Source organism: Mugil cephalus, chromosome 19, assembly GCF_022458985.1.
Source record: "Mugil cephalus isolate CIBA_MC_2020 chromosome 19, CIBA_Mcephalus_1.1, whole genome shotgun sequence".
Lineage (NCBI taxonomy): Eukaryota > Metazoa > Chordata > Actinopteri > Mugiliformes > Mugilidae > Mugil > Mugil cephalus.
In genome coordinates, this window is record NC_061788.1 from 13631030 (window position 1) to 13647064 (window position 16035).

Consider the following 16035-nt stretch of genomic DNA (forward strand, 5'->3'; position numbering starts at 1 on the left):
AGTAATTAATGATTGGTGTAACTGAGGCTATGAAAGCACATTTAGGAAGCTGGATGGAGGAATAAAAACTCCACCAAACGCTGCCTGCCAGCGCCGCGATCCATCTCTGCGGCGGCGAACAAAAGGACAATCAATTCTCCTGAACAAAAGCCAGCGGAGGAGGAAGTACAGTGGAGACGCGCTCCGTGTGTTAACAGCGAAAGCCTCGCGCACCTGGAAAACCAACAGCATGAGGGTGTCTCATTATTATTTCCTTCAAAGCACCTCGAGCATTGAAAGATTCCAGAGCTTATGGCACCAATTTATTTATGAACTTACAGTATGAGGAGCTTCAATAATCTGCTCCAGGTTAGAAGAGTAACTTAGGTATATTACAACTTGGGTGCTACTTTCATAGTCCAAGCCATCATTTGTAACACCTTGTGCTGTTTTTCATGTTTGTTGAGTTGTTCCTAAACCGTCTTTGCATGCTATGAGGTTGAGGTGCATGGTCTGGTCTATGTGGGTGGTACATGATCAATGTTGTTTACTTCTCCTGTCAGCTCTGATCTCCAGCTGATCTCAGTTTATCTGCTCCACCACCACCACCAGTGCCTTGACTGGGTGTTTTCCTATCTGTTCCTATCTACTACCTTCATCTGGGACTCACTGAAGTTGCTTCTCATCTGAGCCCAACCACTGACATATTTATTCTCCTGAGCTCTTCATACTTCACAATTTTTTGTTCTTTATTCTCAGAGGATCTCTACTTATTGACAGAAAATACTGACAGGAAATATTATAAAATCAAAGGATAATGTACTATATCCCACCCAGCAAAAAGTAGTTGAAAAGACATTGAAAAGACGTCACTCATGTGCGTCTAAACAACGTCTAAATTTGGTTGAAATGTAAAAGGTGAAAAGCGGTAATTTTCATGTCAATGAAAAGACCCAACCCAATTTTCAAGGACTATGTTTGGACTAAATTTGGACAAAATCAGACGGACCAAACACAACCCAATTTTCAACGACTATTTCTGGACTAAATCAAGACTATGACGGACCGACCAGATTTAGCCAAAAAACCAACGTTGAAATGACGTCTGATGTTTGGTGGGATAGTACGTATATTATTGTTGTCCAATTATAATCCAATCCAACATTTTAACCCAAACCCAGCAGAAATAAAGGACTATTTCACATCCATGTGCCATGAACTATTCTTGCCTCTGACTGAGCTCATTCATTCTCTCGCAGCCTATTTTTAGACGGATACCCGACCTTTCTGACATGACCTTGTGATCCCAGTGAATCGATTCAGGCAAGAGAGTCACAAGATTTCTGAAAACATTTTTTTTTTTTGCGTGAGCAACAACTTTTCAGCTTAATTGCGCGTGCCACAAGAAAACACAACAAACGCAGGATTGTCAGTGATTATCTGTACTGATTGGTGTGTTTAAATTCAGTACGTCTGATGGATTTAAGGCCGTAATATGTTGTTAAACCCACATTTTGCACATCAGAAAGAAGAACGTAGGCAAAAGGTAAGGCGCAAAGCAGTTTTCTATAATCCTGCCATCCTGTGTCCTGCCCTGGGTCACACAATCTGCACCGCAGCAGAGGCCATTCAGAGCGTGACAGTTTCGACTGTGGAGAGAGCCACACACACAGAATGCGCGAAGGCTTACCGCGAGCGTACGGCTGCGGCACCGTGGCAGAAAATGGCTTTGGGTGATGAAAGGAGCTGCTTGGGTGTTTGGATTTCTCAGTTTGGGATTTGTCCTGTGTGAGAGTATGTGTGTAATCCACAGCGGAAAACGACATTAAGAAAACAGCCTCATGACAGTCTACGGCCATTGTGAGAGGAGGTGGGATTTAGCCTTGGTTTGTGAGTGGCCCTGGCACATTTTTGTACGAAAATATAAAAAGAAGCATTAGTCCCCGATGATGGATTGATATGAACGGAGAGAAGAAGAAGAAAGCTTTTATTTCATTTGAGCGCAGTGCCAGCATGCTGCTAATGCTAACGGCAGGTGTAATGTTGACCAGGAGTTAGCTAGGCCGTGGCTGATGGCGTTCTGATTTACAGGTGGTCCTTAAACACATCAAACAACGTGGAATCTTGCACCAGACGAAACGTTTGGGGATCAATTCATCCTGAATGTTTGCACAGAATTTCACTTAGAGTTAAAAAGAAAAATGTCTCATCATGCTGGTTTTTTTTTTTTTTTTTTGTCCTCCATCTGTCAAGAACGCCACTCAAAGCCAGTTTATCAGCTTGCTTGTCCGTCTTCGTGGCGCTAAAGCGTTCCCGGTCCCTGCTGCGCACGATGAGAAGAAACACGAGTGCGATTTTGCCCTATTTTCAGCCTTCAAACGCTTCTCCCTGACACCCATGATCATAACCTGTCACTGGCGCTTTGCCTCTCCCTTGCTCGCCTCCCTTGTTCCGATGTTTTATGGTGTTTTATGATGTTTTATGACGCCTAAGCCCGTCTCCTCTCACAGATTTCAGAGCCGCGGTGAGACAGCTCCATCAGGAGCCTCGGCAGCCTAAATCTACTTGACTAGTCGACTCCTGTCGTCTCTCAGCCCCCCCCCCCCCCACTAGTCCTACTCTGTATCACCTCCTCTACTCCCATCTAATCTCTCCCTCCCTCCTCCTCCTCCTCCTCCTCCTCCGATCGGAACGGCTGTCATGTGGCATTTTTCCTTTTTTTCTTCCCTTTTTGTGAGCTCAGCGTCCTCTCCTCCTGACTTCTATGAACTGTTGTCTGGAGTGAGGGAGGAAACGGATGGAAGCAGCAGGAGCACGCATGTGACTATACCAGAGTGCACGTGTGGCACAAAAAAAATGCGAGTGAACAATGACAAAGACGGCTACAGATTCACAAGGTTGATGGAACAAGTGTGAGAAATCTTTGCCTGGCTGACCCAGACAGTCAAAAAAAAAATGGGGCAGTCTACGCAGATCCACTCCACCATCTTAAATTAAGTTCAAATATGTAGTCTACTGGTTCGCTACACCACCAGAGTGAATTTGAAGCGTATATAACATAGCAAAAGACAGACTGCTCAACAATTCGATAATTACTAGCATCTGAAACGTAAAAAAATTAAATTCCATGCGTGTCCCTTTGACAGTAAAAGATCCAAATTAAATCCTAATTTCTTAGCTGAGCCTCAAGGGGAGCCTACTGAGATAAGTTAATAAGAATGTGTGTGTGTGTGTGTGTGTGTGTGTGTGTGTGTGTGTGAGTGTGAGAGAGAGAGAGAGAGAGAGAGAGAGAGAGAGAGAGAGAGAGAGAGAAAGAGAAAGAGGGGCTCCTATTTATAGCAGCGTCTTCGAGACACAAAGCACACATTTCTGTGATGGCCTCAGCTGCCTCGGGCAGAAAGGCGGCATTGTGACTGCACCTCCCTTTATGTGTGTGTGTGAGTGTGTGTGTGCTCGCCCCTGTGTGTGTGTGTGTTCAACCATAAGTGAGTCTGAGGGGGGGAAATAGAGGGAGACAGGCCGGGTGAGGAAGACGCCAGTGGGAGACGAGCAGCATTTCTGGGAGAATTAACACAAATGATTCATTGTGGGTTAATTGACCCATTGTGAAAATGATTAAACAGACCCAGAGCACATTTGGCCCTGGCATCTTTGGCAGAAGCTGAGAAGAACAAATAAGGGCAAATCAGATTGAGTTTGTTTAAAGGATAAAGACGGGAATCGCTACAAAAATAAATTCTGCTTGACAGCCTCAATATTAAAGGAACAACATAACGATAAGATCTGATGTGATGATTTGGGTCCATGTAGTTGTAGTATTATATATATTTTTTCCCAACAGGAATGTGAGGCAGTTACACTCGAGGACAAGTACCCCAGCCCTTTCCTCACCAACGTCCCTCTCTTCTTATCAATCCCGAACCTGCACTTGAGGAAAAACCTCACCAGTTTCTGGAAGAGGTCCCCGACTCTCTGGTGGTGGCTCCACTGCTGGACGCGGGGCAAGAGTCCGTCGTAGAACTCCTTGTGGATCTCGTAGAGCTCAGGCACTTTGAAGAAGATGGTCTCTATCTGAGCGACGGTGAGCACGGGCTGAGACGTCGTGGCGGCAGCTTTCAGAGGCTTCATGGGCTGAGGGGAGCAAGAGAATCAGCTTGTTAATGTGCGTGTAAAGATCATTAGTGTGTGGGATCACTTCACAGATAGGACTACAAAAATATGAAAACTTGAGAACCTCTGTCATACGAACATCAGCTGGATAAATGGGATATGTTGCTATCTGGGAAAACTGTGTAAAACAAATAAGACGTCTGCTCACTTTAAGGAATTTTGGGTTTTCTGGATCCTCTTTGCTCCTACTGATATACTATTGTGGCTGAGTATAGTTTTCTGCGTTTAGTTATAGTTTATGTATAGTTCTGCACAAAAATGATAAGTCGCCTAAAAAAGATTCTTGGTAATTTCAGTGGAAGCACAGCTGAGAATAATTGTTTCTTCCACTTTGCTCATTGAAGTACAGTCATAGGTTTGGCTAATTCAGCCTCATTTGTTCTGGAAAAACCAGTATCCAGGTCAGGCTCTTAAAGAAGGACAGATTCTGTTACCTTGTTCCATTCACATTTTGAAGATCCAGCTACATTCACATGATGATAATAAAAAGAAAGAAAACGGCCTCAGGTGAAACTCTGGAAAACCGAGGCATAAACCGGAATAAACCACAACCTTCTCACGTTGTCTGGTGAACAGACGATAAGAGCGGACATGTTATAAGTCGTGAGTGTGTGTGTGTTCTCACCAGCAGCAGTGCCTCCAGGTGACTGAGGTACATTTCCTCGGTGGCCAAGATCCCAGACAGCACCCACTTCCTCATCTCCAAACCTTTTTCCAAGTCACATTCAGTCTGTAACAAACACACACATTGTATTAAGATAAAGTTTCAATGTCATGTAGCGATGCCAGTCTTACTCTTTAAAATAGTTCAGTAACCGTTTTCACACTGAAATGTTATGTAATAAATCAGATCGTTTCAAGTCTCAAATTAAAGGGTTCCCAGCTCTTTTTGCTGCTTTTCGCCCGAGCGTGAAACTTGAAATCATCCCCTCCTCATGCTCACAGACATGAGAGGAAACAGACAGAGAAACTCCTCGGGCGGCTCTTATTTAACCACAAACTCTCTGAAATAATTCAAACATGCAGGGTGTCCCGTGACAGTTTAAAAAAAAAAAAAAGGCTCGGTTTAAATATGTGCACGCACAAGACCACGCGTGAGTGTCAAGTGCATTTGCACAAACACACACACACACATCACAGCTACGGTCGGCATGTTGTGGGCATCCAGTGCCTCAGGCTATGAGGAGGAGGAAAGAGAGAAAAAAAAATTTACGGGATGGCCGAGAGAGAGAAGCACAGAGGTGAAGAAGGCAAATTTATAAGAGGACTGAAAAGGAAGGGTACAATGAAGAGGACGTAAAGATCTCAGGCGGGACTACGCTACCAGGAGCTGTCTTGTCATGTGTTATTAAATGTCATCGACAGCACACACCAATACTGTATGTCTGCTCATATCGATTTGAGGTGTGAAAGGGCCAGAGGAAAGGTCAAGACGGAGCATGTGAGGTGTTCACTGTAATAGTACATTCAGACTGCTTTGGTTTTCATTCATTTGAACCTGGTGGACTTCTGTGAGAAACACAATAAATTCTGTATGAGAGCGGATAAGTGTGTGTGTGTGCGCTTTTTAGCTTTTGTTCACACTTTATTTTTTTTTTTAAACAAAACTAAACTACACAAAACTCAAAACTATATAACCAGACATAGACGGTTTGCACTGGACTGAAAAACATTTGTTTCTGCTGTAAAGTTAAAAGGACATTTTAACATGGAGGTCCACAGGGATTAACTCACTCTTGCAGCCAGCCTCAAGTGGTCGTTTGAGGAACTGCAGTCTTTGGAGATTAAGCAGTTTATCCCTCCGTGGGACGCAGCCAGCGTGACGTAACCAGCCTTCGAGTTTATGAATATTTGTCTGTGTGTCACCTGCACTCCCACGACTGTGCATCGAATTATCATCAGCAGGACTGCGCGTGTCTAAATACCCGCACCAAAGGTATGTGCACACTGGTGAGCCGCATTTACATGCACACGTGTTCCTGGATGTCTGTGGGGGTGTGTGCGTTTATTTAACTGAAGGGGTAAATGGGTCTGAAACCTGTTTCCATGGCCACTGCGTGAGCAGATGCTAGCGCAGATCTCCAGGGACGGCTACAGCCCAGAAGATTATGAAACGCTCCCGGTTTATTACGGACTCCAGTATGTACATAGGAGTCCATTAGCAGCACGGTCAGTGCTGGTATGAATACGCTTTGGTTTCTGTTGATTAGCTAATCGGAACAAAAGACAAACTAATTTAGACTTTATGTTTAAATTGGCCATATGCACTGGATTTTAATTATAACAATGGTTTGTTATATTTCGCTTATTTATAATAAGCATTAGTCATTTGTGGCAGTTTGAATATGTTATTATGATGGAACCAGCTGCAAACAAGGCATAATAAAAAGCCGAAACCAGGGATTGTTTTGTGTTTCTGCTCAAAAAAAGAAAAAAACGTTCACACATGAATCGATCATCTAAATTCATCTCCTGCCAGTCAGCTGATCAATAAACACACTTATTGCTCCAACGTTGTTTTACTCATTTTACATGGTTTAGTGAAAATAGAGGGAAAATCATATTTGAATGGATTTAAATGTGTACACAGCCTCTTCCTCTTCACCTGCCTTCATCTTATCGTAATTGCTGACGCTTCTACTGCCTCGTTCCTCATCTTCCTGTCTTTCTAAAGTGGAGGACAAAGGAATTCATCTGACAGATGATGCATTATGCGTCGCTCAGAGTTGTCTGGGGCTCTGGGCCGTAAGTACAAATATCAGTTTCACCAGAAAAGAAGCCCTAAGTACACGCAGACGCAGCCAAAAGAGGAACAATTAAGGGTTTACTAATTAATTACAGTGTACTGAAAGTAAATAAGTAATTAAATTATGATTTATGATCGCTCTTAAACTCGCTACATTGCACTGCGGAAGCTTTCTCTTCGTCTCCGCTGACTTTAAAAAGGGAAAGCCTGGGGCAGCAGTGGAGGAGCCCCCGGAATAATTTGTGACTTGATGAAAAATGAATGAAATTGTCGCTGAGCGGCAGCTGAGAGACTTCACCCTCGCGAAAACGCCTGCCGGGCCAGGTGAAGCAACGCGAGAGGGTCCGTCTGAAAGTAACGCTCTGCGAGAGTCACGGGGAGGGGAGCTCGAACATCTACCAAAGGCTTACTGGAGTAGCTTAGGGGAGACATAAAGTGTTTATTCATCGTTTCAGACCCCAGACGGCTCCCCTAGGAAGCACCCTCATCTGCAGACATATCATCTTTTATTCATCGCCGTGGCAACTAATGAGCCCATCTCCGGGTTCAGACTAAAAAGGGTGTCTGTCTACATTCGGCTCTGCTTGGAGTATATTTATCTTTGTGCGTCCGTGTATTCCGGTTCCAGTGTGTGCAACACAAACACACACACAAAAAAGCTAATATTTCACATGTGAACACACGCCAAGACCCTTCCAACTCACAGGCCCCTCAGCTCTGCCTAACACGATTTAGGATTTGTTCCCGGACTAATGACGTTCACGAGCGACACACAGGAATCTGTGTCGATCTGACGAGAACACAAATGTTGCACAGGAGGCTGAGACTGAGCGGCTGTAACAGCATCATTCTCCATCTCTCTCTTCTCCATCTTCCCCCCGCGGTGTGCTGGGGACTGTCAGCTCATATAAACACCCAGAGCCAGGTTGGAAAGGAGACAATGGTTACGCACGCTCCGCACTTTATTAAACCTCTTTTCAATTTTCATTTTTCAGATTCCGATCCACTCGGCGTCCCGTTCCGCCGTCCCTCACTCTCTCGGAGCAGCTCTGCCTTTCAAATGGAGCCGTCCCGGTGTTATCCGGTCACTTTTAAGAGGCCAAATTACCTCTGGTTATTAATAGTCAAATGTGATAGACGTTAACGCTCACAGCCTCTGCAGGGCTTTTCCTGGGTATGACGTGCAAAAAAACTTTAATTGTAAGAAGGAAGCAGCGAAGGATTATTATTATAGACGCCACACATCTTAAGCATGTGTGAGGATGTTGTGGAGAGGTCATCTCACTGGGTTTAGAAACCGTTAACGTCCATGTTTCTGACTTTAAAATGTCTATCCACTGTCAACTGTAATCATAAAGTTAAAATAAAATGTTTAATAAATAATATAAAAGTAAATGACGCCGCCCTCCCTGTCTCTCTCCGGGGCAGAAAATAATCAACGCTGCAAGAGAACATAATTAAGTCACCCATATTACCGACGGTGATGACTCATCGCGGTGACGTCACAAAACCATCAGCGGCCGGCGAGCCAATGGGAGCTCGGCCCGGGCTCTGACTCATCAATTAGCAGAAGCAGACTGGGCTGGAGAGGGATCATCCAAGGGCAAGCCAAGGACGACGCTAACTCCATTCTGACGACGGTTATTGAAAGCCTGTCTGGCTGCGTGGGGGGAATTTTGCTGATGGATGATTGGCGTTTGCGATGCATTCGCCCGACAATCAGACGGCGCCTCTGCTGGCCAGAAACGCGCAGCGTCCCTAAACATGACAAATACTCAACATGTACGTCTCGTTGTGTGAGGGGAAAGTGATGTGCGGTGAGAGGAAGAACCACCTCGAGCAGCAGAGATGACGCGTGTATAAATTAATGTAAGTAAGAGTTGAAACTCACGGGTCAAAGGTCGCGTGCAGCCAGGGGACTCATAATTTATTAGCAGGTTCAAGGCATCAATCAGACTGAAAGGCGCTCGCTCACCAGTTCTGGCAAAGAGCGAGGGGGCAGAGTAACTGATACAGCTTCGCGACCACTGATGCGATTACTTCCTCCAAGGGCACAGTAGACAGAGGCAGCATTAGCCTATTATGCTCTCCCACAATGGCCCTCTATTCTAATCGGAGCTATGGCTAAAACATGTCCATCGCGTCTGTGTTTCGCGGGGAACGACGTGAATGAAATGGACTACACGTAAATGACGAAAACGAAATAATCCCTGATCTGTTTCGTCTTTTCTGACTCCTTTTGTGTGCGTGTCTGCATCCTCTCCGACAATAACCTTTAAAGAGCGCCAGACGTCATAGATCACCGGTTTCCGCTCCGCAGACAAGACAGATCGAAGGAGGGAGGGTAAGAGGATAAAGGCAATGATGTGCTGATAGAGGTGAAAAGTAATTCTGCCTAATACCCTAAATGAAAAAGACCCTTAAGGCGGATGAGTTTCTATACTGGATGACTGCTTCTGGGGTTACGAGGCAGGAGACGTTGTACCTTATCAATCCTCTCAAATAGCAGATATGGTTTCTCAATAGATGGCTGCTTGACCGAGCGGGATTATAGTAAGAGTAGATTAGCCCACTTCACGGCAGCGTCTGCAATGAGGCCAGAGTGTGCGTGAATTGCCGCTGAAGATTTCCAGCCACGTTTCACGGCTTCAGTTTTTGCCGTTTACCCCAAAAGGAAGAGAAACATTTGGCAGTGAATACTGGCACACTGACCGACTTGGAGGACTCCAGCGATCCAGAGGAGAGGGTGTCCCGGCTGCTGCGGCTCTTGGAGCTGAGGTGCGGAGAGGACGACGGCGAGTCATCGATGTACGGCAGGATGTCGTGGTGCCTCCGCTGCTCCTCTGCTCGGTCTGCGTCGTACCCGTACGTCGGAGGGGTCCCGGTGAAATGTCCATCTACGTGAGGAGAAAAAAAGGAAACCAAGGTTGAGGCTGCTGCGTTTCATTTCTGCAGAGTTCCATGTTAGTTATTAAAAATAATACAGACACAGATATATCTACAATGACTAGCGGTCTGGCTTTAATTTGCAGGTCATTTGCATGTTCCCAACCTTGTCTGGCCGCTGTTAAAGCCCAATATCCATGTTTTCTTTGCATAGTTGTAGTAAAATATAGTCATTTGAATTAATAAAACCGTTGCAACCTAGACGCTTAAAATTCAATCACTTTTAAACCTCAACTAGTGAACTAGTGAGTTTGAATGCATTGTCATGTTCCTGCACTAAATTCATGAAGGTTACAGCATTCATACTATGGTTTGTAGTGCTATTGTACTCAGGGCTGCCGCAAGCAGACAGGCAAACTAGGCAATCGCCTAGGGCCCTGAGCTTGAAGGATGGCTGATATTGGTCTTTATCAAAAGACAATGATGGAACCCCCTTAGATACTGCAACACGTTTGGGGGGTCTCCTTAATAGGACCCCCTACTTGCAAAAGAGAAAAAGAAAAAAGAAAAGAAGAAAAAAAACAAGTGGTAGATGAAAAAAAAACTAAACGGTGGTTTAAGTATGTGTTACATTAAAAGCAGTTATTACCACACGCCACTTTGTCCCAGTCCCACCAAGCGTCACAAATGTTTGTTGTTGACTGCACAACAACAGCTAATGCTAATTAGACAGTGGTTAGCCTGAAGCTTTTAAAGGGCCAAGCCGAGGCCCGCAAGCAGCACTTTTAAAAGAAAAATGCACAAGTCAAAAGTATAAAAACTTCAGATATTGATTTATTGTTGCATTTGTGTATTTTATTGTCATTTTTATGTGTGTTATTTAAATAATATAAGCCAATTTTGCCTTTTTCTTATGGTAAAATATTTCTTCGAAACGCTTCATGTTTTCATGGGGACTTGGGGGGTGTGGGGGGGCCTCCAAGGTGCCTGTTGCTTGAGACGCCCAAAGTGTCTTGAAACAGCCCTGATTGTACTGTGTTGTGTTGTACTGACACACATGTTTCTGTTATTTTTCACAACCTCAACCATTTTAGTCAGTGGGCTGGGCTAAATAACAGAAACACAGTTTAATTCAATCCAGTTCAACAGCGTCGCCAACTAGTGGTGAATTACCACCTTTCTGAGTATTTGTTTTCAGTTGTGTACCGCGGTACTGAGAGTGTAATTCAATACGCATGTCAAACATCTCTTGACAAATGACTGAATTCATGGTTACGATGCAGCCGTCCGCACAGCACTCCGTGTTAAGACAATGGTAGGGAGATGTACCTGCAGCACACTGAGCAGGATCGCACATTACTTTACATTTGCTGATGGGTCTTGGGGAGTTAATTTCCAACGCTAATTAAAGCGCTCCTGGAATCTGGGGCACACCAAATGAATTCTTCCTGCATTTTTCCTTGTGCATTTGCGCAAAAAAACATAAAACTTAACGAGGCAACACTTAAAAGGAGCAACTTAAAAACTGGGTCAAGGTTCAAATTATTCGAAGCGCAGCCTCTCCGGGGAAATTTTCGGCAGCCTCCCGCCGACCCGCGTCAGCGGTGGCCGCTGTCACTTCCTCTGTGGGAAAACGGTGGCTATTCGCCGCGATCACGGGCGAATAGCCCAAAGAGAGTAAGAAGAGAGACGGCAAGAAGGAGAAGCGCAGGTCACCGAGCTGGATGCATACAAACTACTGGCTGGGAACGACTTGTTTTACAACGTCACACTCAGTGAGGCACCGAAGCTGTGGCTTCTGTAACCCCGAACAGTTAAAACGGTTCTTCCGGGATGGGAGAGTACAGTCAGCGGTTCGGGGAATGCGGTGTGTAACAGCTGGAGGGAAGACATCATACATCTCTGAATGTCACAGAGGACCTTTTGCTCATCTCCTCCCACGTCTACATTCAACAGAGCTGCACTTCTCAGAGAGCTGGCCGGGCCTCCTCTGGGTTGCTGACTCAGACTAATAACATGCCAAGAACCCTGTCCAGAGTCACAAACACACACACACACACACACACACACACACACACACACACACACACACACACACACACACACACACACACACACACACACACACAGAGACTACTATTCAGTTTGCACCGGCTCTAAGGAGTGTGTATTTTTAAAAACACATTCGGCTTGGGGTTTTTTTTCGAATCTGTGGCTTTTATATGCACATATGCAGACCCGAGGACATAAAGTTTATGAATAGAGGGATGAAAGAGAGAACACGAACAATGCCAGCGTGTCCGGGGTCTGCCTGACCTTCAGCCCACCCACCGTTTGCTCCGCGTACTCACGGCGGCTCGTGTGTGGGTGCGCCTGCTTCTTCGACTTACGGCATCCTGCCAGGCGAAGACCAACATAGGGGCCCTGTGTAAGTGTGTGTGTGTGTGTGTGTGTGTGTGTGTGTGTGTGTGTGTGTGTGTGTGTTTGGTGCAAACAGCCTCTTCCCACGTTACCTAACATTTCAGCGAACCGAACTCAGTAGTGTAACACGCATTCTTCATTCATTTTAGCGTTAGGATGCTCTACGGCAGTACACATTTCACAACTTCAATCGACTAAATACACTTATCAGCCACAACATTAAAACCGGGACGGGAGAAGTAAATGACATCGACCGTCTTGTGACAGTTCAGCGTTCTGCTGGGAAACTTTTGGACCTGCCATTAGTGTGGATGTTACTTAGACATGTGCCAACCACCTAGACCAGACCAGACCCCCTTTAGTAAGACACTCCTTGATGGCAGCAGGATGCAGCCTGACACAGACACACACGCAAAGATGGTTTATGAACAACTCAAAAACACAATCTGATCAAGTATCTGTGGGATGATCCAGAGGCCTCTCCAGAGGCCCCAGCATCCTGTTGTCAGACACCACGGGACACCCTCAGAAAGCCCATGTCCGTTCTCTGATGACTCACAACTGTTCTGGAGGCACACAATGTACACAATGTTAGGACGATGGTCACAATCTTATGCCTTCCCTCAGCCTCATTTCCGGTGCTGCGTCTTGCCATAACCTTGCATCATCTCCGGTTTTTACCGCAAAGACACCTTCAGAGGACAAGCGCGCCAACAAAAAGACGCGGTGCGCTTTTAGAAGTGATTCATCGCTTGTCTATAAACACAGGGTGTGGATTTGAAAAACAAGTGGGAAATGAGCAACTAACTCTCGTAGAATGTTTTTCTTTTTTTCCCTTTTTTTTTCCCCTAACCCCGCCCGCCTCTGGATGATCACGTTAGGAAGCCCGACATCTGAAGCTTCACGTTCAGAATAAATCACTCCTCCAGCTGTGTCTCTAGTAGGAATTTAGACATAAAATCCTACCTTGCTTGGGAAAAGTGCTGTCACTGAAAACACACACTGAGACTGTGTGTATGTGTGTTGTGTTTGTGTTGTTGTTGGGTGGTACGCCTCAGCAGCCTTGAGGCCAAACATATCGCTATCAAAACACAAATAATAAGCCACCACACAACAATCATGAATAATAATACTTAAGAGGAAATGCCAAATTATTCAAGCCGGCTCTGACTAAACAGCTTCCAGTGAATTTAACTAGAAGTTTTTAAAATTAGGTTTATAACAGAAATCGTCTTTTCAAGCAATCGTAGCATGATAACAGCAACAGATATGAGCCTGACTCGCGGTTTCCAAATGGGGAGGGGACTAACGAGTCTGTTAATGGGTCACTACAGCCTGTGGTCGTTAAACTAGGTTCCAGTCTGTCCACGTCTGACCTCATCTCGGCCCAGACGCTGCTTCTAACGGGGCATTGAGTCACCTTCTCTCTGTCTGCCCCTCGCACACTTTTGCATTTTCACTATCTTTTTCCCTTTTTCACGTTTCTGTCCACGTTGCGAACCGACCTCCTCTTATTCGTGGCCTCCACAGCTGGCCTCTTCATCTTCCTCCATCTCCTGCGCTGCTCACAGATCCGCATCTCTCCCTCCTCTCGCTGTGACCCGGTGCTCTTTCCCCCCCTCCTCCCTCGTACGCCGGACCATCCCCCACAGTAAACGGAACGAAACCCGTGTGAGGAAAAGCACCTATGCCCGAGGAGCGGCGCGAACAGACACGCACATTCACGCGCGGAGCACTGTCTCATATTCTTCTCCAAAAAAACAGTCGACCCATTGATTTCTTCCCGGAGCTATTGGCAAAAGAAAACAGCCAAACTCTGCTTTGAACCACAGTAATAAGACGCGCACACACACACACACACACACACGAACACGAGCGCACACATTCCTGTAAAATGTTTACATGGAAACAGTGTTTGGGAGGGGAACAGGTCTTTTTCCTGCTGCAGGTGGAAAACTAAAATCACACGGGGACTAGCTGGTGCTCGGCTGCCATGGCAACACAAAGGCTTTTCCAAAACAATATCATAGGCAGGGCAGGGGTATCAGGGTATCAGGGCGTCATGTGACACTGATCTGTCAATGGGATGTCCTAGAATAGAAGACTGGGTATAGAAGATGCTTGCATATATTGAATCATGACACACAGACTAGTATGTATACTATTTGGAGATATGCGTATTGTGACCAAATCCTGAGGAGACTATGGCTGGGTTTCATTTATTGATATAACAGATAATATCCCTGTTATGCCTATGAGGCAGTGAAAAGCATTGAATGTTCAATCAGGAGGTCTCATAATCTGTCACTTCACAATTTTATTTATTTTATTAGAGAACAAAATATGTCTTAGGGCTACGTCAATCAATAATAAACATTTAGGTTTCTTTTCTTAAAGGAAATGTTTAAAATAGTTTTGAGATTAGAAGATTCGAACCTCTCCTATGTCCAAATATGGAGCTAGACCCAAGACAGGACAGGCATTTTTTTTTTTTTTTTACCAGCAAACACTGGGAGGAATCGCGAAAATTTGATTAACTTCTAGAAACACAATATAACACAATGTGACACTTTTTTTCAAAACACTGAATGTTGCAAGCCAAAAATTGCACTTCCTAAAACGACCACTTGAGGCAGGCTCCAAACGCAAACTGCAAAGCCATTTATTAGAGAGAGTCTGGCCAACTTAAATCACAGGCGCCATGTTAGATACAGAGAGAATATTCTACACTGTAACCTTTTGGGACAGTTGAGCTGTGTTGAAATAAATGTCTTATTTTCACCATTAACGGGCCTGTAAATCTGTCAATATGTACAAGGCCCTCACTTAAATATCCCAGCATCTACTTACTTTAGACATCTTAAAAGAGCCTGTATGTGATGGGTTTCACAGTATGTATGATGGTGGCTGCTATTTTTCTAAGCCTTTAGTCTATATAACTAGCTAGCATAAGGCTAGCCTAAGGCTTGGTTAACTTCAAACTAGCTCAGATGGTCCGTACCCTAGTTGGCCAGACTCTCTCTAATATACAGCTCTGGCAAGTTGATCCTTCCATGTTCCATGTTTTACACCCTGGTGCAACAAAATGGTTTGGCTCTTTATTGCTAATTTCCCTGTTTAACAGAATTTTTGACTTTTTCCTGGCTGCACTACCACCACCGTCCTACACTCACGCTCCCCTCTTAGCCAATCTTTGGATTGACTAAGAGTCAGTCATTGTCAACATGGTAACAGCTGGGGCAACATCACTGAGCTTCAAAACCATTGACCGTCAACCTTAAGGAAAACTACGGCTGATGCTACACTGGGTGGCTTCCGTCGTTAGGGAATCTAAGTTAGGCTAACGATAGGTCTTCTTGTTTTTAAAACAAAAAAGGGATTTCTAGAAAATAACTATAGGAGGTTTATTTTCTTTGTCAGTGACTCTTGTATCTAGACATTTTCATGCGTTTTCTAGCGCTAACATATAGAACAGATAACCTTATGTCGTTTTCAGTCTGCAACGCCCCCCTTTGATTCCCTCTGTCCCTCTGCATCTAAACATACCGTCGCTGGCAAACCACATTTGTGCTTCCCCTCATTCTCACACATACAAGGAATTTAAAAGCATGCATTGAAAGAGAGCTGTAGCTGACAGACAAAGGAAACAATTGTTGCCCGAAGCCCTGCAATTATCTATGTGGTATAGGAAGCAAGATTTTTTTTTTTTTTTTTAGACAAAAAAAATAAAGTAAATGATAAATAGCAAGCAATCCACAGCACGGGGACAATGCGACAGACTGAGAGGCGTGAAATTAAAGAGGAAAAGGGATTGACTCTCAAAGGAGGCATAA

At 44.8% G+C, this 16035-nt stretch overlaps 1 protein-coding gene across 2 annotated transcripts in view; it reads right to left on the reverse strand.

The window, feature by feature from the left end:
• bcr (BCR activator of RhoGEF and GTPase) overlaps nucleotides 1–16035 on the reverse strand; it is a 79853-nt gene that overhangs the window by 22492 nt on the left and 41326 nt on the right. For both annotated transcript variants that reach the window (XM_047569189.1, XM_047569190.1), the window contains 3 exons: nucleotides 9608–9792; nucleotides 4775–4879; nucleotides 3925–4110 (listed from right to left, as the gene is read on the reverse strand). In XM_047569189.1, the coding sequence (XP_047425145.1) occupies nucleotides 3925–4110; nucleotides 4775–4879; nucleotides 9608–9792 (476 nt within the window). The remainder of the gene's footprint in view (nucleotides 1–3924; nucleotides 4111–4774; nucleotides 4880–9607; nucleotides 9793–16035) is intronic.